Source organism: Python bivittatus, unplaced genomic scaffold, assembly GCF_059951505.1.
Source record: "Python bivittatus isolate LINGU-HERP-01145 unplaced genomic scaffold, Pbiv_v1 ctg000160_np1212, whole genome shotgun sequence".
Lineage (NCBI taxonomy): Eukaryota > Metazoa > Chordata > Lepidosauria > Squamata > Pythonidae > Python > Python bivittatus.
In genome coordinates, this window is record NW_028277076.1 from 1,168,786 (window position 1) to 1,194,976 (window position 26,191).

Genomic DNA, 26,191 nt, shown 5'->3' on the forward strand with positions numbered 1-26,191 from the left:
CATCTAGATCTTGGTTCTAGACTGGCGCAGGGTTACATTTTCAGAAACTAGAATTCTCGCGTGGACAAAGCCAATCTGCTCAGGGGACTTGGTTAACCCAAGCAACTAGCTTTAACGGCTCCTTCTACCACCCCAGGGCTCGCTCTTAACCGTCGGATCCATCCAGTTGAATACAAGGCCAAGTGACCCATCCCATGTCAAGAACACTAGGGCAGCAAAGCTGAGGGATGAAACCAGCTTGGTAAAGCAGACTTCAGTGCAACGTGGAGCAAGGTCGCTCAAAAACATTTTATCTGAAAAACAGAATCGCTTGGGGGAGATCTGCTGGGTGGGAAACAAGGCAAACGCGATGCAAGGCTGTTGGGTTTTTTGTTAGAGTGAGATAAAGCACACAGAAAAACGGAGCGTTTTGGAGAGGGAATCCAAAGGGTTCTGAACAACTGAGCCGACGTGATCAGCACCACCTCCGACACATGTAGGAAGGGAAATTATCAATGCATAAATCCATAACAATGACGCATGAAGCTAAACACCCACTGTTAATCAGGCATGCACTCTTCACTGGAACTTGGCAAACACACCCCGGAAGTTAAGAGCGAGCGGCCCAATGCAGGAGCCCTGGATAGCAGAGGGCAAGGAAGCTGAGAGCCCTGAAACGCCCCACGCTACTCACAGCTGGACCGGCCAGCAACTGATCTGTGGTTTTTCTCCATCTCGCTTTTAAGGAATGAATCAGATTATGGAAAGAAAGAAACTGGGTTCCAGTTCCCTCCCTTGGCAAAGAGAACAAGTAAAAGAGGAAGAAAAAAAAACAATGATTCTGGGAAGGGGGGAATTTTTGCCCAGTGAAGATCCTGGACAAATATTATAATGAGTATTTTTTAAAGACCGGGTTGCATTCAGTGGTATGAGGATTATCGGCAGGAATAATTAACTCAGCCTTCTTTCAGCCACTTCAGTACTTTGCTACCATCTCATCTGTTCACATTCTCATGCTGTTGGAATCTTCGCGGAAATCTTTTCCACCTTGTTCCCTCTCCAGATGTGCTGGGATGATCATGCTTATAATTTGGGGGCCTGTTGTTCCAACATATCTGGAGGGCACCAGGTTGGGAGTAGCTGCCCTGGAGCATGGCACTACCCGGGTAAAAAAAGGCAAATTTTGTGACCCTGTCCCAAGGTGGGCCTACTATAAGCTAAGGTGGACTTGGGCAACACCTAATTTCAGGTCCTGTGAATAGCAGCCAAGAGGGAAACAATAATGGGCACTCTGCAAGTCTCCAACAGCTACAGATGTTGCCACAGATGTTAGCCAGTCAGTGCCTCTCTATGGGACATCTTTCAAGCAACTCCCCACCACTTAAATGGGGTCCCAATGGGTTGTATCCTTCAGCAATCTGTGTGAAAGGAACAGAGTTAATTGCCTTAAATTGAGCATGACCATCTTCTCTTGTAGCTCAATATTCTGCCTGGCACCAGGAAAGAAATGCTTCCCCCAATTTAGAGATGTTGGGGACTAAAAACAGGCCTTGGTGCCTGGCTAAAGTTTCCATCAAAATAAAGAACAAAGGCAACACGGTCAACCCAAGACCCTTTCTATCAAGAGTATCTTCTTCTTCTTCTTGCAACAAATCCCAACTGGTAAAGATGTTTTAAGTTTGGGAAGACTTTGAAAGTCGACTAGCTAAAATTGCTGAGTCTGGAGCAGCTTTTGCAGAAAAGAATAATCCAGAGCGAGGAAAAGATGTCAAAAGACCCACAGGAGTAAGAGGAGGCTCCGATGAAGAAAAGCAGAGTCTAGGACCTGCTCAGTTTGACCAAGAAAAAGGCCACTGTCCCTGTTCTGCTTCATGTGAGTTTGCCAAAGCCCAACCAGCAGTATTTAGTAAGATTAAGGAGTGTGCAGGGTTAGAGAGAGGCAAGTGGCCATTTACTCACGGGCCTGGTGGAGCGATGGATCTTGGGAGGTGGTGGTCTCACCGGTCGTGCGCTTGGCTGCAGCAAAGCGGAAACTTCAGTCATTAGCCCTACGGGGCAGCCGTCACCCCAGCACAGCACACCCTTGACCTTCCAGCATGCCCCACCTTACTGGAGCAAACCCCCTGTGAGGGAAGGAACCCCAAATCTCTTGCCCTTGGTGGGCTTAACCACCATAGAGGAAGACGGGGAGTGAAGGAGACACGGCTCAGCCCTACATTTTTATGAAGTCTATTTCAGTTAGACAAAAGTGGAGGAAGAGACTCCTAGTTCAGTGACAGCCTTGGGCAACCTCAGGAGAGGAGTGCAACCCTTCTTGGGGGGCACCACCTGGTCAGTGAAAGCAGGACACTGGACTCAAGCAGTCTGGTCTTAATGCTGTGTTGCTGAAATGCAAAGCCTCAGACATCTCGAACATCCTGTGTGTGGACACCTCTGTTTCTTAAAAATGCAGACCTACATCTTGTTGCACCGTTGCACCGGTCTTCCTCCATTCTGTTTTATGCAAAGAGGTGCTTACCATTAAACAACAACAGGTACAAAAGCTGCATTCGTATATGCCACACCGTCCTCGAGAAACCCCAAATGCGTTTTTACCTACTCCTGCTCACCAAGTCAAAAAGGGACACCCATGTTGGTCTTAGAATATCACCATCTCTCCTAGGTTTCTCTTGGCAAAGCTAAGGGTGAGACACCTGCTTTTCCTCCCCTGTTTCTCTGAGTGCCGGACCCTGCGTTAAATACCAAACTCCATTTTTGCCTGGCGTAACTGTTCAAGATTTCCATCCTCAGATCAATATAGAGCCTGGGACTGGATGCCTCTAAACGTCCCTGCATTGGTGCCTCTCTGGCTCAACAGTGGGTGAGAAGCCCCCCTATTTATCTGCCAAAATCGGCAATGAAAGAGAGAAGGCGGCACGGGTGGTATCCAGGGGGTTTCTTCTCTGAATCCTGGAGCTCTCCCCTCTCACGCTCAAAAGCGGATTCGTGAGACGTGAACATTATACGGAAACCAGCATCTGATTTGCAGTTAATTTGTTGATGCAGCAAAACACATTGTTTCCAAAAGGTCAGGATGGGAAGCTGTGGTAGAACATCAGCTTAATTACCTGCGCTGCATCGAGAACGCCGTGGATGCCCAAACTGGAGCTGGCGAAGGTGGCTTAAATTACTGCAGCAGGCCTGTGGTTAGAGGACCAGCCGCAGAGGCGCAGGAGGGGAAGAATGATTAAGCAACAGCTTAAGCAGCTCTTTTAGTGGACTACTGGTCCAAGGAGGACTCAAGCCCAGGGTGAGGAGGAGGTGTCCAGCACGTGAACGAGTTCCTGGTTTGGGTAACGGATAGGGTGGACGAATGCAAAACCCACAGCCACACAACCTGCAGAAGACACTAGGACACAGGATGAGGAGTCCGCAGAATGCGGGGCCAGAAGTCCACTGATGAGCGCTGGGTTCTCAACCACCCCAATCCTGGCTGAGTCAGCTGTTAAGAATGGCCACAGCGCCATGATGTTGCCTGTCAGCCATGCGGGCTTCCTCACGCTAGGCTTAGCCCACATCTTGACCTTTTTTTCCTTTGCTGTTTGGGCTCAGCCCTCTCCCGGGGACCTTTCTGAGGTGAGAAGAAGGATGGAGGTGGCTTCAAGGCCCTATTACTGAGCGGCGCGTACAACTCTTGAAAAGCCAACTCATGACAACACAATTCTTGAAACCTCCCTGGCTCTGCTGCTCCTCCAAAGGGCATCCCAGCTGAAGGGGCATCATGGGTACAGAACCAGAGTTCGCCTCCTTTGCAAGAAAAACCAGGCTGTATGACAGCCGGGAGAGTCCTTGCAAGCTCCCCCAATGAGGAAAACCGGTCCCTCTGCGAGGCCCCCCGAGACCAAGCGGGCCGGAGGGTCTCCCAGAACCCGGGGTGCCGGGAAGAGGCTCAGCCCCGAACGCGCAGGAAACCTGTCTGCGCCTGGCTTCAGCGGAGTTTAAAATCACAGCTAATAGGTTAACAACTGTTTTTTCTTCTGCTTCAAATGAAGAATATCAGGAAGCCGGGGGAATATTCGGCTTTCCAATTTGTACCAACTGCTCGGTGCTCCCTGCAACGTGTGTTTGACAGAGCTGACATTTTGTACTGCTGTGAGACGGGAGGAGCGCGTGTGACATTTTTATTCATGCTCGCGTACGCCCTTGTAATGATCAGCCCTGGTCGATGCACTGACTGCAGCAGCTCCGAGCCCTCGGAGAACAAACAGGAGTCGAAGGTACCGGCAGCTCGGCTGCCTTGTTAGACAGTGCCAGGATCCTAACGAACAGCCACGGCTGGAAAATTTCACTGTCAAATCCTCAAGGACACTGTCAGTCGAGAACTAACTGCCTACATTTCCCACGGAAAACGCAGAAAATTCACCCCACGCGCATGAAGCAAAAGGCACAAAGCGGGGCCAGTTTTTAAAACTTTCGCTTCTTTTTTTTAAAAAACTGGTTGCTCTCAACGCTTCCCCTCATGGGGCCGGTTCCTGAGCTCGACGTTGCAATCCGTATCTACAAATTCCAAGCCGACCAGCGGCTGTAAGATGAATACCAACAGCCGTGGATTTGATTATCTGGAGGGAAGAACTGCCTCTCTCCTGAAGATCGTGTGTGCATGCAAAATATGTTTCTGGCATCCGTGGCTGCAAACAACCCTTCTAGAAATACATTAGTATGTGGTGCTCTTAGCTAGGTGAACTTAGCAACCATAGGAATCTCTTGTGAGTTTCCCAACACAGCCCCGTCAGTGTGATAGAAGCAGCAGATGGAAACCTACGAGAAGTGGGACCAGGGAGAAACAGGCTAGGAGAAGGCTATCTGGACATTTATGGACAACAGATGATGTTCTCGTGGCTTCTGGACGGGTTCCTGCAGAGGCCCAGTTCTGCCTTCTTCAAGCAGCCCACTTGTCCAGGAGAAGACATGTCCTCTGGAAGACCAAGGATTCTGGAAAGAATCCATTCAATTCTTCTACATCCTCTTGACTGAGGCTGAGAACAGAAGGGATGTAGACCCCTCTCTGCACCATCATGACTTCCCAGAAAGAAGCTAGGGGTAAATGTTATAGTCAGTCAGTCAATCAATCAATCAATCAATCAATCAATCAATCAAGATCCAAGGACCACTGGACAGTTTCTACAAACTAGCCATGAAAAAACTGTTTTTCCTTTCTGCAGAAGAGTCTCAATGAGCTTCCATGAATCCCAGGCACTGGTCAGTATCCATATGAGGCAGAAATGACCACACTGAGGTCTCACCTACCATTTTAGTCTCCCTAAAAGGGATGGTTTGGTAGAACCCTTTTTACCTCTCTCCTTTGACATTAAGGATTTTAACAGTAGATTGCTCTATTGATAATCACACCAGAGAAGACATCTGTGAGAAATAGCCTCAATTTCCTTCCTTCCTTCCTTCCTTCCTTCCTTCCTTCCTTCCTTCCTTCCTTCCTTCCTTCCTTCCTTCCTTCCTTCCTTCCTTCCTTCCTTCCTTTCCTCCCTCCCTCCCTCCCTCCCTAAAAAGGGAATGGTAAGAGATGAATTATTCCTTGACTATGAACCAGAGTCTAGAGTGACAGCTCTAGGCCTGTTGCATGAAAGGGCTCCCTGAACCAGTTAAATCAGAAAAGAAAATCAGAACTGGTGGATTCAAAATATTTAGGCAGAAAATACTCTCCTGGCTCCTTGAAGTGACACGCAGAATGGCAAGGCATAAAGAGGCAAATGTTTTCAACAGGGAATTTGCTTCCACGTATCATTCATAGCCAGAATTCCAGCGGTTCCCCTGTTTTCAGCTGGGGCACCCAGAGTTATGCTTTCGAGGAAAGACCTAGAGGGGTGGAGAAGGGACAATGTCCGATCTCTGGAGCAGACCGCACTGCGTTAAGCAGGAAAACACCTCCTGGAAGGATCCTTGTTTAAGAAGGAACAAGAATTACAGAAGGGATTTAGCTCGTCCTAAGCAGAACAGGGAGACCCACAAATAGGGGGCTCTCCCCTCTTTTATCCCAACAGCAAAAGCCACCCAGCTGCCCCAATGCAGGCAGCTCGTCACCTCTCTGAAGGGAAGCCGTGCTACGACACCCTTATTTTGGCAGGCTGCCTGCGAACCCAGGGCAAAATCGGGAGCAGCCTTCCCAACCCCATAGAGCGAGGGGAAAAAAGTCAACCGAGTACAGCCGAAAGGTGTTTATGCTGTTGTTGCTTCAGCCGGCAGGCGGTTCAGCTGGATCCGGCCTCTTTGTGAGCAGATTAATGACGGCGGCTGGTGGGGAACAAGACACCCATGACCAACTGCCAACTCCAGTTGGGTGAGCCCTAATGAGTTAAAATTAAATGTTGCAGTTAGGCTGAGCAACCCACCCCCCTCGTCCCCTTCAGCTAATCTGTCACTTAATGAAGAAAAGCGCCTCGTCTCGGACAGCCAGAGCGAGCTGCCGGCTGACTTTCAGCAAGCTGATTAAGGATGTTCCGCCAACAGCAGCCAGTGGACTTCTCCGGCAAAATAAATAGACTGTATGCAAATGTGTTTGTCACTCTGACAGCACATCTCAATTAGGGACCTGTGCCGGGGCTGGTGGGCTGCAAGCTTGCAGCCGCCGCCGCTGCAAGGAGTCAGCGCTGCCGAAACTGGGGGGCTCGGCCGCCATCGGGTCCGTGCATCAGATCTGTCTGCCGCGTCTTGGGAGGGGCAGAAAGAGCAGAAGAAGCGGGCCCCTTAATCGTCTGTGCAAAGGAGGAGAATCTCGCCTGCGTGTTCTTTTCATTTGCCATGTGAAGGACTGAAAAGAGGAGTCTGGTGTCTCCTCTTCGATGCTCCCTGTTTAAAGACTGGGTCTCCTCCTCATGCCAGTCTATGGCCGAGATGACTGCCCTATGCTTCCAGAGGAATTTTTGCTGCAAATGCCCAGGAAGATGGGTGGAGGGGTCTTCACCACAAACATTTCTTGAAGAGCCTGGCCAGGCCCATGGCTTGGTCAAAAGCCACATGGGCTGAGGACCTGACCGTGCCACGAGGAGGACGGGATGGAGAGAGTCAACCCTGCCTCAGCCAGAGATTGCCCGGGAGATGTATCAGTTAAACAGTCATCAGAATAAAACCTGTAGGTGCGTTCCCGTGAATTCAGACAGCCCCTTAAGGTGTTAACACCTAGGATTGCTATTTTAAACATGCAATGTTTTTAAATATTACCAAGAGTGCCCTGCCAAGATCACCCTGGAGTTCGAATCAGTCCTATTTCCTCCCCAAGAAAGCGCTTCTTCACCCTTTCAACATTTCCACTCCGCGGATTAAAGAGTCACCAAATGAAGACTAAAATCAGGGTTGGTGAAGCTACCGATGACATATTCCTCTCCCCCCGCTGCCCCCCAAGCTTACCAAAATGCAGCACTTGGAAAGTTAAATTCATTTTTGTAATTATTAGTCACTCCAGTCCTGGCTGGTTTTCACAAATGCGTTGCCAGAGCCCATAATAAAAATAACCAGCTTGCAGAACAGGAGAGTCAATACAGAAATATGAAGCACGCTATTAAAGAGCCATTAATTGATTTTCCAACCTCTGTTCGTTGCTTTTTCTGTTCAAAGTGTGCTGCGGTGTTTATTATCCTAAGATCCTGGCAGCTGACACTATGACTGGGCTAGGGAACAGAAGACACCTGAAACAGAGGCAGAGGGAAGGGAAAACCCAGGACTGGAAGTTGGGAGAGGTTTCCTTCTGCAGGAGGGGAGATGCAGTGCTCAGAGGTGCAAGAAGACTCTTGGAAATACCTCGTGGACAAGATGTGCCCCCAAAACCTCAGACTGGTGTCTACTGCAGCTCCTGGTTCCACCATGTGCCACTTAGGTGCATTGGCAGGCGCTGTGCATTGTTGAACCTTTGGTGGTTTGCACAGGCTCCGATTATGAGTGTCTGCCCACTCAGATCTCTCATGAATTCTTCCCTTGGCCTCGAGAGAACTGTGGGGTGTTCTCATAGACCCATGGTGGCTTCCTTTGAAGACTGGAGTCTTGGGTGTGCCCCTACCCAAGGTGGAGAAATAGGAAGCCATGATAGGCAACACAGCCCATCATTTTGACAGCTGCAAAGGGCCTTCCAATGATATCACCAGAAGAGGTGGGACCAGAACTTTGGGGAGTGGGGGTAGAGTTAAGACTGAAAATGGCAAAGGGCCTTACACTGTTCTTCTGGGCTTTATCCCCCACCCCAATCAAGTAAAAAAAATAAAAATCACCCTACTAAAATGGGGTCATTTTGGTCTTCTAAATTCAGCAGCACAAAATGGGAGTGCTTCCAGAGCATAGATGAGGTCCTGGAAGCTGCAATGCGGGTCCACCATCCCAACTAGCATGCCTTGCTGGAGAAGATAGTCCTGCTACAGAGGAAGGTCCAAGTCACCTCCACAGCTTACCTGGCCAGAGCGAACAGTGATCGGTCGCTTGTCATCTTGGAGTTTGGGGTCTCTCTTTTCAGGCAGCGGAGATGGAGCTGGCCTTGGGACGGAGTCTTCAGGCATGGTGGAGCAGCCATTTTCACTGATGTCCTGCACAGGAGGGAAAGGTGAATCACATCGCCAGGAACACCCTTGATTTTAAGGGTGAGGGATACAAAGGAGGTGGGGATAAAGTGAATGGTACAGTTTTGAAGCCAGGAATGACAACAATTAAAAAAAACCAATTAAAACATTAGCATACCAAGAGTTCCTGTATCCTGTACATCACTAGTTAAATCTCACCACCACATCATTAAACAATACTGAGTTCCAACTGTGGTGGTCCATGGTAAGCAGATAAAAGCTAATCACTTAGAACGTTAAACTTGGCTAATTTCAACCCCAGTGAAGAAACATCACAGACAAGGTGGGTAAAAGGCAAAAGAGTTGATTTGAATTGTGGAATGATGGGGCTGGAATATTACTAATAAACTTCCAGCTCCCTGCACTTGATTAAGGCTGGGGAGATCCACCAAATTCACTCGGGTGGCTGTGAGGCTAAACGAACTTTGCCCAGTAAGATCCCTAAAGAAAAGGGAGGCTTCAATGTCACTAAATCTTTAATGATTCCAACAGAATTGGACCACCAACCCAGTCATGGCCTGTCTGTGGAAAGTAAGAGCAAATTTTATCAGCAGGCATCTTAGACCACCTCCATTTAGCTATGGCTAGAAAAAGGTTCCAGGGAAGATCCTTAACATGCCGTTGGACACATCGGGGGGACGTGGAATGCAAAGCCAAGGCCAGAAGTACAGGCTCCACGCTGGAAGGATGCTCTTGGAAGACCCGTGCTAGAGACTGGGAAAAGTTCAATCCTTCTTAGTGCACAGGAGATACAAGTGCAGAACGTTGACCTTGAAGAAGTAGTTGCGCATATCAACTGGCCGCCTGTCTCTCAGCTTTGAGCTTGGTTGCTTTCGTACCCCACTTCCTTCCCAAAAACACATCTGCTGAAAAGGCCTTATGGATGTGCCCGCGTTCTCCTACACCTGCATGCCAAATCTGACGAAAACTAAAATAGCAGCTCTTCTTTCTAACTGGTTCCCAAGGAGAGTTGAAAACTACATCTGAACATCTCCTCAAACTCTAGAAGTTGCCAATAAATTGTCTGGTTGAACTCGGACCTCACTGAACCTCGTTAGGCTACGTGTCAATCTAGCTAGCCCTGCCTGATCATACCGGATTTGCTTTCTCGGGGGCCCCCACACAACAGGATCTTGCTCACCATCTCTTCTTTTTCTGGTGATTCAAGGGACCCACTGGTGGGTATTTTGCACAGAAAGCATTGCGTTCTTCCCTTTTTAATTCTGGAAGCCACCTCAGATCTCGCACGCAATTGTAACCAGGAACAGCTTATTTTTCCAAATTCGACTCAAGGTATTAATGTTCAGTGAGGCTCTATTCAGGATGCTCACTGAGGCTTCTGGAGTTTCGCTGAAATGTGTAGCAGTGTTTACATGTCATTAATCAATGGGTTAAAAGGCAGGTGGTTTTACGAGAGAGCCGGTGGCTTGTGCACATGTATGTGGGACATTGTATAATGAAACGCGTTAGATGCAGCAAAGTTGAGGAACAGAGATGGCAGCTACACGATGTCCTCAAAGATTAGAAATAATGGAAAGGCTTCTGCAATCCGCCACGCAACAAAGCCAGCTGTGGAGGAAGCCTCAACTTTAAAACTTCTTTGTGACAATGTCAGGGCACTAATGCCTCGTAAGTATAGAGACAGCACTGTACACATATGTGACCTCAAGGCCAGCTGCTTTGATGGGTGACCTCTGACATGTCCCTCAAGTTCTACTCTTGCTCAAATACTCTAATGAGACCTGTAAGCTGATAGCCAATTAGAAGGCATTCTTTTGGGCACAGGATGACCTAAAGCCCTCTGGTCCAACACAACAAAGCTTGGATGGACCACGTTCCAGGCAGAAAAGCAAAGGACCTTTTCAGATCCAGCCGATCGAGCCAAGGTTCTCCGAGAGGGACAAAAAGTGTGTCAGAGAAAATTAAGAACTTGTAATAAAAAAAAAAAAAGAGGAACCCTCTGGGAAGAAACTTTGTATGAACAGGAGATCTCCGTCTTGCCTTTGCAGAACTCAGCTAACTAAGTAGAGGCCACAAAGGGGAGGCCATTTTTTTCTAAAAGTTGGAAGCCGTATCTGGTTAGAATGAAAAATAAGTTGGAAAAAGGAGGCCAACGCCAGTGCTGAACGCCTTGGGAGATGTCTCCAAGACCACTGTTGGACATGGCAAATAGGTCAGTATGCAACCACCTGCCAGGTGGACAGGAGCGCTCATTGTGTCCTTTTGCTCTTGCCCTTGACCTGGCTAACTGTACGAGCTGAGCTTTCAACGGAGGCAGAGCTGGGAATGGGCTGGCCGTGGCCATTTTCTTTGACCTCTAAAATCAAGCTGCTGCACCGTACTCTGTTAGCCATCCGCTGCGGACAGTCGGGACAAGGCAGCGCAAATGACTGCAGATGCTTTTAGCATCCCAGCCCCCAAATGAAGACAGGATAGGAAGGGAGCACCATTTAATCTCCATGATCGCATTAGAGGAGGACCTTCAAGACACCAGGCTGACCTTTCTGGAATTCAACCCAGTATTTCCCATTTGCAATTCAAAGCCAACGTTGGAGCAAACCAAGGGCAGAGATAGACTCTTGATTATACCAAGGGGTCATCATTGCTATGCGCAGTCAAAGAAAACAGGCTTTCCTGTCTTTGGTGCATTTTAAAATTTCTCCTGCTGCTGTACAGAACAGTCACTCCTATTTGGCAACTGAAGCCTCAAAGGTGAAATGTAAGGATTAGCTTCGCTCCCCCAAAAGCTGGGAGGTTTTTCATGCTAATGCTGGGAAATATAGAGTGGCAGTGAGGTTAGATCCTCAAATTAGTCAGCCAGAAGATGGGGGAATGCCAACCAGTCTGGGGGCAGAGAGAGGAAGAAGCTCTCTTCCTATTCTCCCTCTCCTTCCTGCTGGTTGAATTCCACTTATAAAAGGAAAACCTGTCATTAATGACTAAAATCAGGGGCTGGATCTGCAGAAGAGAAATGGGAAATGGCTGGCAACGGAGGTGTCACCAGCTTGGGCTTGAAGGTGTTCCTAAGAAATGAAGGTGGTTCTTGGAGAAAACGTGTGGTGGATCTCAAGCTCCAAGATCATTTCTTCATCACGGTGGCTTTGACAGAGAGAAACGGAGGAGAAAAAACGAAGACAGGAACCAAAGGAAAGCGAGGGGTTGAAGAACAGCCGCTGAAGTTTCATTTCCAACGTGGGGCCTGCTGGGTTGAGGAACCATTTCAACCATGGCTGAAGCACTTATGGAAAATGCTCTGCTAGATAGGACCATGGAAGTGGAAAGGCATTGACTTGCCTCCCCACTGCTGAAAATAATCTGATTCAACATGAATTAGAGTCTCGTTAGTGTGTGTGGCCGACTCCCTACTTTCATGTGGGAAAAAAGGTGTCTGAATGTGTAAAATGACCCCCTAAGTTGGGCTGTCCGATAAGGGTGTACCAGAAGGTGCAAAAAATGCAGGCACGTGCTTCGCCTTGGGAGCAACCACGACATCCGCGTGCTTCCTTTGGCTCCGGGTCACAACAATACAGCAACCAGACACCTTCCGCTCGCTCACAGGGGAGAAAGCCAGAAAGAGCATTTCAACGGCACCCTTGCAAGCCAAAAGCGGGCAGCCTCCATTCACTCGGCCGTATCCCCTTTTGGGGAGAGAAGAAGCAGAAATCCCACGTCAGACCTTAATGTGTTTGGTTTTTGTCTGTGAATATTCATAACAGTGGGGAAAATCCGGGACAGCTGGTAATGCATTTTGAAGTGTGTTAACAACACAGCCCCAAACCGCTCTCTATTGATCACGTAATGCCTTTTTTCCCCTGGCCAAGCATTTCTTCTGTTTTTTTTTTTTAAATACATACTTCAAGTACCTTTTGCTTCAAGCGATTTTTCACCTCCTTTATTCCCATTTTTGCATGATCTTTTGCCTGCATGAAAAAAAAAAGGGGGGGTTATTAGTTTAAGAGAGAAATCCCTATTTGGCTCCAGAGGCAACAGGGTTTCCAGCCCACCGAGGTCCACCTTCTCTGATTACGGAGAATAGGAGTGGGGAGTGGGGCGGGGGGGGGGGAAGGACCATCAAGCTGAAGACATAATGGGCATAAAAACAAATACGGAGACAAAAGGTTAAAAAAACAATCTTTAATGAGAGGAAGAGATTTTGTTGGTGGAGAATACCCCAGTTTTAAAGCCTAGGTTTCTTATTTTATCCTCTAATTATTTTTTATCTCTGCTGCGCGGTCTCGGTAAGGGTAAGAGACCCAGTTTCTTCTCACCTGAGTGGGATCCAACCTTCTACATCTCCGGAGAAAGGCTCCTAGCCTGCTATCAAACAGACACAGCTCATCGGAGAAGGTCTGAGGGAGAAGACACCAGCTTTGGGACCTCTTTAGGCCACCCTGGGCTTCTACCCAGAGATAGCACCTGGGAGCCTTTCCCACCAAAGCATTGGCTGCACAACATGAGAAAGGAGACCAGAGGGACGCTCCAGAGCCAACAGACAAGGAACTAACAATGATTCTTGCTCCAGGAGGTAAACGTCACACTTTTCTCTGAAATCTCGCAAACGTCTTCCTTACAGGGAAACATCATTGATGATCATTTCTGTGTATTTGCATCCTGCTCTTTGGGCCACGCTGACAAACTGCCTACAGAGGTGTTGAGTTGATGGACTTTCAGAGAAGGCCCCTCGGGTTTTCCGCAGGCTCGGAAGCACCCTTCACCCAGAATCGTCTCCTGAGGCTCGCCTTGGACACTTACAAATTTGTAGACTGTCTTCATGGCAGGGTTTGCCTTCGTCTTCACTGTGTTTAAGAGGGCCCCGCTTCCTTTCTACACGGACAAAGGAAAAATAAGGCATCAGGCTGGTAGAGCAACAGAGCTGAGATGCTGTGACTCCCAACACCCCAAACACCGGGTATGGGTTAGGGTGTTTGAAGCCAATGAATTCCCATTAACTCCGGCAGGCCCATTGCCACAATGGGGTGGCCTCATTCACAGGAAGAAACAGGGTGGGAATATTTTTGTTCCCCTTCCTTCATTTTCAGATTAACAGTCAAATGAATCGTTCGATTTATATGCCGACGTCAGGCTAAACCCAAAAGAATTGCTTTACTTTCAAAGCTCATGATCAGGGCCTTTGAATTAGACGGCCGGACCGTTGTAGCTTTTTTAACGACAAGGTTTAGCTCCTTGCCCAAGTCAGAAACAGTCCTTCCCCTGCTCCCTCTCCCAGGTCCGCGACTGAGAGAAGGATGAATGCCGAGAAAATTTCATCAGGGCTGAACTTCACATCTGATGGCACCTCCAGAGAAGTCTGCCAGAGCCTGACCTCTCAGACGGAATACTTAAGCAGTGCGGTTTCTGCTTTATTTATTTGGCCGGGCAAGTGGACTTGAGTTGCATAATGCATTATTTTGATAAATAAAATCTGGGATGCATAAAGGAGGGGAACCTCCATCCCCTTCACACCCACACTCACACAACGCTGGGCTGGGGGGAGCCATCCTTTTAAAGCAACAATTAACTTTGCTCTGTACTTGCTACTCATCAACAATAGACTTCCTTCCTTCCTTCCTTCCTTCCTTCCTTCCTTCCTTCCTTCCTTCCTTCCTTCCTTCCTTCCTTCCTTCCTTCCTTCCTTCCACTTCAAAGCATTTCTTTCTTTCAGCACAATCCTTGAAACTCTGTCACTCTTTCAGAATATCACAGAAGCCAGACTTTTTGACTTTCAGCCTCCCTAATAATCAAGGATGCCATCATTCTTTACCGTTCAGAAACTTGGTTTGGAACAAAGTTTGGGGCTCTGGCAGAAAATAGCTTTGATTCTGCTCATTTATTATTTCCCCTGAATACGTCAAGAGATCATTTAAAATGCCAACCCCCAGGATTCTAAGTCGGGTCTGCTGCTCAGAAATCGTTATCGGGGAGCACAGCTAATCGGCATATGCAGCCTCTAAAGCAGAAATAATGACTCAGGTCCTGGGTAGAAGTCTGGTTTTCGAGCACAGTTGAGGAATGCCAGCTCTGCCTGGGACTCTTGGCTGCAGGCAGGCATGGGAGCTCTTGAAGGAACCCAAGAAGAAAGCGATGAAGAGGAAGCATCTACTGTAGCTTTCAACTTACCCTAACAGTTGACAGCCACTGGTGGTAAAGCTTGTCACTGCCTGCCACAAGAGAACAAGTTAAGTGAGATCTTGATGGACACACCACCAACATCATCGATTTCCGCCACCTGCTACCCCAGTCAACAGCCTTAAAACAATTCGTGAGCGAGGAATCCATGCCTTCTGACTCTGACTCTTTAAATAAGGCAAGAGAACCATTTTTTAAGTTCTCCTAGAAGTTATATGAGCTGTTGGTATCCCCTCCGTGCCACCCTCGCTCCCCATCAACACGACTGCTGTTCTCTCTTGTTGTTGGTCTGCATGGAGACATGGTGGGACGTCAAAGGACAAGATGGTGGGAAGAGGAAAACATGGGTAGGCATCTGACACCACTTGACCTGTTATCTTGGCAGTAGCCATGTTGCTATAAGAATTATAGTCACTATAATTCTGATTTCCACTGAATCAGTACACAGCGGTACTTAATTTTTTAAAATCAGCTTTGTTAAGAAATGGTTTTACCTTCTGCATTTCAAACTATATGGAGAACACCGATAATATGAAACAGAGCATTACAGAATTGCTCAATCTGAGGCTCGCCCACTGGTTTTATTGCAACTTAAAATCTCACCAGTACAGTGAGCCCAGAAGTTAGTTCACGGTCGGGATTCCAAAATCGGAGTGCCAGACCATACATTTTGAGGGGGGAAAGTCTAATATTTTCACTTTTAACCTTCTTTAAAAATCAGGACAACGTTATCTTGGCCTTGAAGAATGAGCAGTACCAAAAACAAATGGCATCTTATTTGGATTTCCAACACAGGATAGACCTCTCCTCACCAGCATATTCGCCCAGGTTGATCTCTTCTTCAAAAACATCACTGAACCCTTCTCCAGAGTTGAGAAGATCAAGACGACCATCGATGAACTTCAGGAGAGAGAAAGGAAAAGGCATTATCTGCTGATGCTTGCTCTCTTTTTCAAATGGGACATCTAGAACAATCTAATTTCTTGTTCTCAGAAGGCTGGGGGGCCATTTGATGGGGACCCCATTATCTAATTCCTTTGCCATGAAGATCCAGGGAGACAGAGAGAGGAAGAATACACCAACATAGTCTATTATGGAACATATAATAGGAAGAACACACAATGCTCTTAAAAATAGCTTATGAGCTTGCCTGGGGAAAAAAAAAACACAGAAAACACCCCATTCTGACCCATAAATTACACTAATTAGGGAACAAAGTGGCCAGCCGTATTTCACAGCACGTTGCAAAACAGTGATTGTTCTTAACAACCCCCAGTACCTGCTTGAAAAGCTGCAGCTGGATGGCGTTCTGCAAGAATTGTCGCATGGTGGCGGATCGGTGGGAAACAAACGTTTCTTCGCAGAACGTGATGGGCTCCTCCTGGAAATATGAAAATCAGGGGAGGGGGTGAATGGATGTCTTGCCCAGGGCTCTCGAGGGAGGGCCCTCCCTAACAACGGGTTGTGGAAACCTGGATTAACCATCAGGAGGAACGTGCTGTGGAGCAAGGCTTTCTGAATGAGGGAAGCAGGGATCCCACTTCATAGACCTCAACCCCCATCAGTTGCACGAGGAAGAGTTGGTGGGTACTCGGGGTAGGGGGGGGAAGAGCAGCCCTTCAGCTCACTTCTACCACCATCCCTTGCTCATGGAATGCTCCCGGATTAAAGAAAAACAGCAAGTAAATTAAAGAAAAAAATCAAAACCTTAGCACAAATGTTTGCAACTCAGCATTTATTGAAGAGATGTAATGCAATGGAATGAACATGCTGGCATTTACTTGGAATGGGCCCAAAGGAATAAGGGTTCTTGCTTGACCCTTGCAAAGAGATGCCTTTTTTTCTCGGAAATGAGCCTCAAATTTACTACTTGGGGATACCCAGTTTTCCTCATAGCCCGTGCCCTGGCACACCTCAATGTAAGTCTACAAACAATTCAAAATGCCCCACGCTCATAAAACACTTTGAGGGATGTCGAAGCCCCCCAGAACTCTCCTTTTTGCATGCAGGAAACTTAATTGCAACACATAACTGGGCAGAAAGGCCAGGAAGAGTGATCGCCGCAATTTATTTAAGCAGTGGCACTGTGTCTGCTGATCTCAGATGGGATTATAAATTCTGCTTATAAATTCTATTAAGAGGAAGGAAAGAGCAGTTGGGAAGAGAAGGATTTCGGCCGTGGAAAGAGCCACAAATACTGGTGGCCAAGAGATCAGGCTATCAAATGTTTAATTAGGCTGAGCAGACTCTCCTTCTCTCTTTTAGACCCAACTTATGACAAGAGTTTAGGACGTAGGTTACTGTGCCTGTCTTCAATTCACGGATCTTCCCATGATCCACAAAGGCATTGGGGCAGATCTAGGATCCCCAGGCCTTCCGGCTTGTATAATACGCCCTGCAAGGCTTCTGGGACATCTGTGCCAATTTAGCCAGATCAACATCACATTTCTCCAAGAAGTGAATTCTGTACTTCCAGGACCACTGCGACAAGCTTTAGTATTTACAAATCTTGGCTCTCGAGGTGAACGTTCCTCGGAGTTGCTGTGGGGGGCGTTGAGCCTTTAGTCCAGTTAAACTGTTTTTGGGGCAGGACTTCACAGGCTGAAATCCCTAACAAGTTGCGGTTTGCTGGCTGGAAATGCCAAGGATTGCAACATGGATCTTCAGTCTGCCATGCCTGCAGAATTGACCAGGGAGGCTGAAAAAGCAACTGCTCTCTCTGGAAGAAATGTTCATCGCGTTGCAGCAAATGTTTTCTGAGGGCTGCAGGGGGAGGGGGAGAGAATAAACGGTTGTGTGTCCCAAACCACAGAAGCTAAAACAAAGAAGGCACAATTGGGAGAGAAAAATGAAATCAACTGGAAATTTTGATTGGGAAGCCCTTGGACCTAAGCTTTCCAGGGCCTCCCACATGCTCCTTGCACCCAGAAAGGGAATGAAGGGAAATGCAATGTTTCTAGAAAAAGGAAAAGAAAAGAAGGGGCATTGATGTTCTCCAGTTTCTCCACTGGGCATGAGCCACTGCTGTTAGGATCTCACCAGCAAGGAATCCCCCTTCAAAGCAAGTTTATTTCCCCCCCAGTGCAGAGACTCTCCATCGCCAATTGTTTCCTTCTGCTCTCCAAGCGGGGACAAGAAAACACCGGATGAATCCTGCCATTCTTCAAGATCTCAGCACCACATCTCGAGCAGGTCTGCAAATTTTGCAGATCAGGGGCCTGCAGTCCCAGCGAGGGGCTTTTCGGCAAGGGGGCTAATACAGAGCGGAGCCACGTGACCGCTGCCATCCACGCTGCTATGGCTTCCTTTCACACCTCAGTCATGGAAAGAGCCACCCCCATGCCTTTCATCCCAACAGGAGGGAGAAGGAGGGGAGAAGTGACCGTCTAATTAGATCACGTGAGCCGGGAAGCATCTGGCTCGGAGCATGGCAGTTTACACATCTCCTTGAGTAGTCGTGGAGACAAGCACATGACCAGCTCAGCACCAAAACTCTGGGGCAGCAGTCCAAGTGCACTCTTAACACGTTCTGACAGAGAGCAGATGGGCAACTAGTCGTGAGGCCAAAAGACACGGAGGAAGCCTCCTGGCTCCGGCAAACCTAAATGGGTTCCACCATCCTTTCCCTTCTGGAATGACAGACCCTTTGATGTCGGCCCTGCCATCCAACACAAGGGATCCATTTCCCAGCACAGCCGTGCCTGACACACTTCGGCCTCCAACACTTGTGAATCAGGTTGCGTTGAGTAGGCCTTGGAAGAGCTGCTCTTCTCATTACACATCCCACGTGCCAAGTTTGTTGAGCAAACACCGGCAAAACACACACAGGTCTCAGAGACATGCCCAGAACTTAGCATCTTCAGAAGGGATATTGGAAAAATGTGACTCTTTGCCCCCAGTTTCATGGCGTGGGCTACTTCCCCCTCATTGCAAAGGTCTAGATTCCTTTCATTTTTGCTTGTCCTCCACAAGGATGAGCCAGAATCGATAGGCAAAACCCATAACGGGCAGACTGGCATCCAACTGGATTGATAAAAAGATTGCCACCTTATGTATCCAAGCAGGTTGACTTGTTCTGCCTCTGATGGATCGTGTGGCTTTTCATTATTGGGCAGAACATTTTCTGAAACAACCCTAAAGTCTGTTTCCTTGGACCACCCAGGAAAGGAAATCTTCTCACTTGGATCCGGTCGGATAATTCTGCCTGAGTCAAGAAACTCCACGCTGTCCAGATCTTCTCTTTCCTATCATGACCAACCAGCTGAGTTGCAGCTATTGAAAAAGGGGAATAAAAGCTCGCCCTGAAATTCCCAGCAAGGAATGCCACGCCGTGATGCAACGAGGCTCTGTTCGGACCCTTCAATGCTCTTTCAAGGAAGCCCAATCCTCTCTCTACCTTGCAAACACACACATGCGCGCACCTCATTTCTCAAAGGCCAAATGATCTCAAGGACCTGCTTTGTCTCACGGTTTCATGCTACACCTCTTTAAAGAGCATCCCAAGGAATTTTAAGAGTTAACAAGTCTCGGATAGGTAACAGCCACTGTAAACAACCACAATTCCGGTTAAACTCTCTTGCCATCCTCACCTGACCAAGAGTCAGATGAGATCCATAATTAAGGGGGCTCAGCGAACATCTACCTGGGAGAGGCATTTCTGCCTGCTATTCCGGGGAGAACGCCCTCTCCGTGGAGAGCAGAAGACTCATTAATGAGGCTAATTAGGTGTAAAGGGGGAAGGGCCTGGCATCAGCTGCAGTTTATTGCAGCTCATCATTAATCTCTGTAATCTTTACTCCAGAACAGCCGCTGACCTGGCTCCTCCATGACTGACTGACTGACGTGGCCAAGAAGCTTTGCAAGCGAACACCTGTGTACCTGGCCACGCACCTTCTGGGAGGCTTAACCCCGCAGCTTCCGGGCACCAGACGATCAGAAGCAGGATTGTACAAAGGCTGCTGGGTCCTCTGGGGGTTCCTCGGGGAACCAGCCTCTCACTCGATATGGAAATGTAGCCTTGGAGATCTGGCATCAACATGCTGCTTGCTGAGAGGAGGGACCTGGTGGGAAGGTGGATTTCAAACAGCTCCCCTCCAGTGGAACATGAAATCTTGGCTTCGCGCTTTTTGGTCAAGGCTGATCCCGGGGATGTGCATGGGCCAAATACAATAAATAAATAAATCAGGGCAGGGGGCGATTCATCATGTTACCTACGTGACTAGTTTCCCTGTGGCTCCAAGAAGATTTTAATAAAGGGATCGCTTTGGAGGTCCACCATCGCCGATCCACCATCTTCCTATTCATTGCCAGTCTGCATTTGCACTTGGCAGATCCTATTTTTGCGTTTGAAACAGCCAAGCTCTTGTGGCTTTTGAGAGAAAAGTTCAAGACTTATTTAAACTTTAATTCCTTTCATTCCATTTCAGTTGTGGTACTCCTGCACGATGTTTACAGGTCAGCTCCATGCACCCCGTTTTATCATTTCTGCATTATTGCACGTCATCATGTCTTTGATAGCATATGAATAAGGATACGTTGAAACGTTTTTCATGATTATTCATGACTAGTTGGTAGTACGTCAGGGTGGTGAAGCGTAGCGGTTATGGCACTGGAAATGGAGCGGGTTGAAGACCCCATTCAGCTACGGAGTTTCTTTTCAAGAGTCACTTCCAGCCCCATCAACCTTACAAGGGCTGCAGTTGTGGGGATAAAATTAGGAGATGTTCTACTACGAACGGTCCCTTGAACTTGCAGGGAAAAAAGCAGGATGTAAAGGCAACAATTAATACATTATTTTGAGAAGTTCCTCATCCAGCATTAGAAAGGCAATCCGCAATAATGAAACCTCAGTCTGGTATGGCTGTGTACCCGAGAAGACATACATTTATGCAACCGAGGCAAAGGTTTTATGCATCCAATCCAAGACGCGTCTTAGGTGCCAAGCTCCCACTGGCAGGAATTTTGTTTCCATACTGCATCTATTTTCCACCAAAAGGTACGCATTTAAGGCCAATCAAGTCTGATTGAGTTTGCTCTTGTTCAGAGGGGTACTTCAACACGTTCTGGCTGTGTTACGGTCCATTAATGGACAACACTGTTACAAGATATGATGCCTAACTTACGGAACTGGTTTTGTCCACACAGCTTTGCAACGGGGGTCAACTTCCGTTGGTGGTTTACTAAGGGGGTTGGTTGATTTGGCCAGGAGTTCAGGGACGCATGACTTATTCTTCTTCTTGGTGATGATGATTACCGGCCCAGATAAGTCTCCTTGAAGTCAAGACTGATTTAATGGACAGGTCCATCTAGTATTCTTGGCAACAATTCAGAAGTGGCTTACCTTCTTCCTTCTTCCGGCATATTTTCTCAGTTTTCTAGTCTAGCTAACGCCGTTGGAATTTTGGGGAGTTCTCCCATCCAAGTATTGACCACATCCGACTCTGTTTAGCTTTGCCAGATCAGTCAAGACCATCTGAACGGGCTCATTAATGTATTTTGCCTATCCAGTAGCCTTTCTATCCCGCAACTTCATTTATTTGGAACTCACAGGGTTCAGCCAAAGCATTCACACAATCTGCTCTATGCATGGAATATCAAGCTGCATTGACTTCAGACCATGAAAGCAACCAGCCTTGGTAAACAGAAAGCGAATTTCAACTTTTTCCTTTGTTTTCAAGGAAGGAAGAGAGTAATTGGTGACCGCAAGGCCAGCTCCAGCCTTCCTCTTTCCTTCTAACACCTCTGCACAAAGCTACGAAAATAGTTACAGCTCTACAGGGAGATGAACCTTGTTAACACTTATGTAAGAATACAGGCGACACTGCATTCATCTAATTCAGATTGAGAGAAGAAGGACATTAGCTCCATGGAGACCAGAACCGCTGATGGCCAAACTCTTTCTATGGTTAATCCTCTAAAAAGAACTACACAGAGTTCTGGCACCTTGTAAGAGATGAAGAATTAAGCCATCAGAGATGCCACCTTGGCTGTCAGTGTGCAAGCTCTTCGATAGCTTCCCCATCTAGAAAAAGACCATCTGAGGTTTTTCATCTGAACCCATGTCATTCCTCGGGGAATACCCATTGTTTATTAGAACTGTTGGTTCCATGAGACACTACGCTGGGTATCCAACTGGCATTCTTAGCCTCTCTTACATTAAATACCTCCCAGATGGCATTCTTTACTCAGCCTCATTTGATGCCTCCTTACTTGGCTAGAACAAGGAATGGCTTCTAGATTCATTTCCTGTGCTGGGCCAGAGATACATGTGATGCAGATGTGGGCTGGGTTGGGCTGGCCATCAGGAACACACAAAATGGACTTTCATAGAGGTGGCTGTCTTCCATGTTTCACACACTTTCTCAGCTCTCAAGGCAGCTACTTACAGTAGTGCTATTGCTTATTCCACACAAGATGTCCTTCTGAAAATCAAGGACATTCCTCCCATTTCAAGGATGGTTTGGCTGAATCCTGGGGTGGATAAAGAAGGACAATCAGCAGAGCCTAAAGTGTGTGTGTCGGGGGGCAGGCAACCTATGGCTGATGTGGCTAGAAGTAATTATGGGGCAGAATGGAGAGCAAGCAAAATCAGAGGGCATATGGGGATTCGTTCTTTTTGAAAAACTTCAAGTGGACTTTTTGAGAGCTATTCATGGCCTAGATGGGCTTCAGCTTTGGGCAAAGGTTGCTCAGCCACATGAAAGGAGCTGCTTTTGCCAAAGTTCAAAATCCTAGCCATGACATTGGCTGTCTCTGCTTCAGCAGGGACCCTTAAAGGATTTGACCACACCACTGAATCATATAATGTTGGCCAAGGGAGGAATTATATTCTGTGGTATTTTGGGTACAGAACTAATGGATGAAGGATGAGAAGCAGGGCCCAGAAACGTTAGGGCAGATCCAGAACCTTTTCTCAAGGAGGGGCACTCTGATTTCAGAATTATCACTTATAAAGATAGAGAAGGCTATCTGCATCTTTATAGTGAGGGAAGTCATAGAAAGAACAAGGTTGAGGCTGGAAGAGCCCCACCATGCTCTCTAAAGAAAAAAATAAAATTGCGGAGATCACAATTTAGAGACAACAAGCATCTATTGTGAAGAAACCTAGAATGGGAACACTGCCCAACAGAAAGGCTTTAAACCTATGGTATCTAATGCCTCCCCCAGGGTCACCTGCAGAGATCTGGATCTTCTTCACTCAGAATGGCTTAACCCAATAATGATGGAGGTGAGACGTGATGGACTAAGGAAGTAAGAGCTCATGACCTAACTGGAACTTGCTCAAAGACAATAAGATGAGCTGGCCTACCAGAAGAGTTTTGTTCTGTTTTTTTAAATGGAGTCTTTTTTGGCCCTCTGCTTCATACAGCTGAAGCTTACACCTGAAACCACATTGCTTTCTGAGCTGAAATGTGGGATTCATGAAACCAAAAGGATTAAGGATTTGCCAGCCACTGTTTCAGCAGAAAGAATGATGGATTTGGGCTAAGGAATCACAAGTGGAGGTCACATCCACCGATGTACGAAGAGAGGCAGTTCGGGGAAGGGAATTTATAACCCCCCACTTTATAGAAGGGCTGAAGAATGAAGCTGGACTCACCAGGGCACAGCCACACACATAGAGAGAGGTGTCTTTTTGTCCACATTACACATGCTTACAGTGTAAAGAGTGGAGCAATCTTGGGTACCCCTGGTTTCTTCTCCTCCCTATCTCAGTAGCAACAATGCCAAAATGATGTACCAATTTACAAGGAAGCTTAAAGGATGCTGTGTGTGTCAGCTTATGTTCCTTATGTTGTTTGCAGGAGACAAACCCACCACAGTTGCATCCATGATTTATGCACGGATTTTTTAGACTTGACATCTTGGAGTACGAGACTTCCTTTTCAAAACTTTCTTGGCATCCTTTTCCCTTCCAGGAGCTTCATTTTACTGGATTCCGATTCTAAAATCCACACACCAACTCTTCTCGCGGAGAATTCTCGCTCTGAGCAATCAGGGAAGGGCAAACTCCCTTCCATATGCACATTTTTCCCCCAAACAAACCACGCTAACTGTACCTTTTTAATACAAAATATGCTTACTGTCTGCGCTGCTGATAACAAAGTTCAAAGCAGAGAAACAAACAACATCTAAACATCACGGAAGTGTCAGAGACCAAGTGGGGCCTCCGTGATGTGCTAATTGTCTTGCAAATAATAATAATAACAACAACAACAACAACAACAGCGATAATAATATGGAGTGAAGACAGAAATGGAGCATCCAATTATCATAAAAGCATTTACTCCATAATGCACCTTCAGTGACTTAAGGAATTCCTGCACCCACTGGAATTTGAAGCGGCTTTCCACTTGCTCTCTGCATAAATCCCCAGGCTGAACCGACAGGAGCTTATTTAAGTAGCAAGCGAAGTTCCAATTTACAAAATGCGTATTTCAGTCCGGGCAAAACTCTGCCAGTTCGTTGCGGAAGAGAAAGCAATTCAATTAGCGTTTCTCCTCCCACCTTTTCTACTAGATTAACGCAGCTCCTTTAAGGAGCACGATTCAGACAATCTGGCTATGGGGGAGTCTTCCCGCCCACACCAGTCCTTCACTAACCCTCACCCGTTGAATGTCCCCTATCATTAGGTAGCCTCTCACAACCTCTGGATGACAATTATGGCACACCCAGCACAGTCCCAACATATCTGGATCTGAAGTTGTGGGAAAGGAGTTGTGCATCGTGTTTCATGGGCCTGTTGAGAGAGAGTCATCTCCCCCCTTGGGTGCCCCCGTTCATTCAGGGTCACATCTGACCAGTTCCACGCCTCGGTTTGTCAAGAGCCCTCCAGAGCTGAAGGAACATGTTCAAAAGAATAAAATCTCGCCTTCCCTCCCACCTCCAGAGCCACTTACTGGTTTAAATTTTGCCTCTCCCATCAATTCGCTAAATGGCTTAGAGGAAATCACTTGAAATAAGGGATGCTAAGCAGACCTGCGTCCCTTGTCTGAGGTCACAGAAAGCCATCTACTGCATTGCAGATAAACAACCTTCAGGATTCAACTAAATTTCAAAAGCTGAGAAATATAAACTATGATTGAGCAGGAATATCATATCTTGCTTGGTTTAACATGAAAATGAGCTCTAAAGCAAGGCAAGTTTGTTCATTGCTTCATCAAGTCATAGACCTCACTGGTTTTGAAGAACACAGGAGAATGCCAATTCTTAGGGGCAGGAGAGATAGAAAGGCTTGGTTAGCATCAGTAAAGACATGGCGTCCTCCTTCTGTTGGCAACCCACAGGTCTGGGTGCCCAATTCCCAAGCAAAAAATTTAAAGGTCCGCCTAGAAACAGAATAGGAAGCATTCTGGGCTCAGAAGTGGGTCTTATGACATCAGCTGAGACAGGATGGCTAGCAATGCCCAGAGAGAGATTTCTCCTCATCTCCAATGTTATGTCCAGTTCTGGGTGCCCCACTTTAAAGAAGCCATGATCTGTTGGAAGAGTTGGGCAAACCTAGCCTTGAGGGAGAGAAGATCGTGGTGAGATACGATAGCAAAGACATGAAAGGTGATTAGACAGAAGAAGACTAAGACCTCTTCTGTTCCTAAGTGTGGGAAGCGCACTTAACCAATGACCCAGAGACCTTTGGGCAGAGGCTGGATGGCCGTCTCTCAGAGATGCTCAGTCTGGATTCTGCGCTGTACACGCCCCTCATCTGCCATCAGGGGCTCCCTAGGTAGGCTTCCAAGGCAGAAAAGTCAGAGGGGAGGACAGGGGTGCATGTCTATTGAGGAGGGCAAGAAAGCACAAGCAGGGATAGATGAGCAGAGATTTGGGGCTACCAACGAAAGCAACCTTAACCATGGTCAGAAAGCAGAACATTTGAAACACGTTACTGTACAAAATGGAGGGCGGCTGAGTTCCCTCATCCACAGGAGGTCAAACCAAGACATCAAATAGACTTCCATAACCCTCGCCCCTTCCGCCCCCTTACAAGCCAGTGCATAAATTACTTTTTCATGCCCACTTTTTTCTCTGTTGCTCATGACCCACACTGGGCAGAGGCAAGTCGCAGGAGTCTGAAAAGGAGCACCCGCCCAACTTGGAGAGAGCAAGGCTGAATTGTTCCCCCACTTGGCTATTTGTGCGCGGTTAATCTTTCGCTGAGCAGATTCTAAAGGATTCGGACAAGAGGCACTGCACCTGGAGAATGATAATTCACCCACTTGAAGCGATGCTGTGGGGGAGCTAAATATAAACACCCAGTAACCTTATGGGGTTCTAGCAAATCAGCAATTAAGGTCATAAAGGAGGGAGAGCGCATAATGCGTACAGAAGCAGAAAGGGGCAGCTGCCTTGTCCCACTCCGAGATGCCCCCTTCTTTCAACGGGAGCAGATTTTAACTGAAGTGAAAGAAAGCCCAGAACTTAAAACAGTCACAGAATCAGCCGTATACACATTAACAGCACGCTGCCTTAATTCTACCTTCTTAAAATGAAATAGG

General features: G+C 47.3%; 1 protein-coding gene across 7 annotated transcripts in view; it reads right to left on the minus strand.

Annotated features, from left to right (window-relative positions):
• DENND1A (DENN domain containing 1A) overlaps positions 1-26,191 on the minus strand; it is a 144,830-nt gene that overhangs the window by 14,635 nt on the left and 104,004 nt on the right. For 2 of the 7 annotated variants that reach the window (XM_088146866.1, XM_088146870.1), the window contains exons 14-20: positions 15,979-16,080; positions 15,512-15,599; positions 14,691-14,731; positions 13,326-13,397; positions 12,428-12,493; positions 8,409-8,540; positions 1,939-1,995 (exon numbers count right to left, since the gene is read on the minus strand). In XM_088146866.1, coding sequence (XP_088002992.1) covers positions 1,939-1,995; positions 8,409-8,540; positions 12,428-12,493; positions 13,326-13,397; positions 14,691-14,731; positions 15,512-15,599; positions 15,979-16,080 — 558 coding nt within the window. The remainder of the gene's footprint in view (positions 1-1,938; positions 1,996-8,408; positions 8,541-12,427; positions 12,494-13,325; positions 13,398-14,690; positions 14,732-15,511; positions 15,600-15,978; positions 16,081-26,191) is intronic. The other 5 variants (XM_088146868.1, XM_088146871.1, XM_088146869.1 and 2 more) reach the window with 3 other exon arrangements.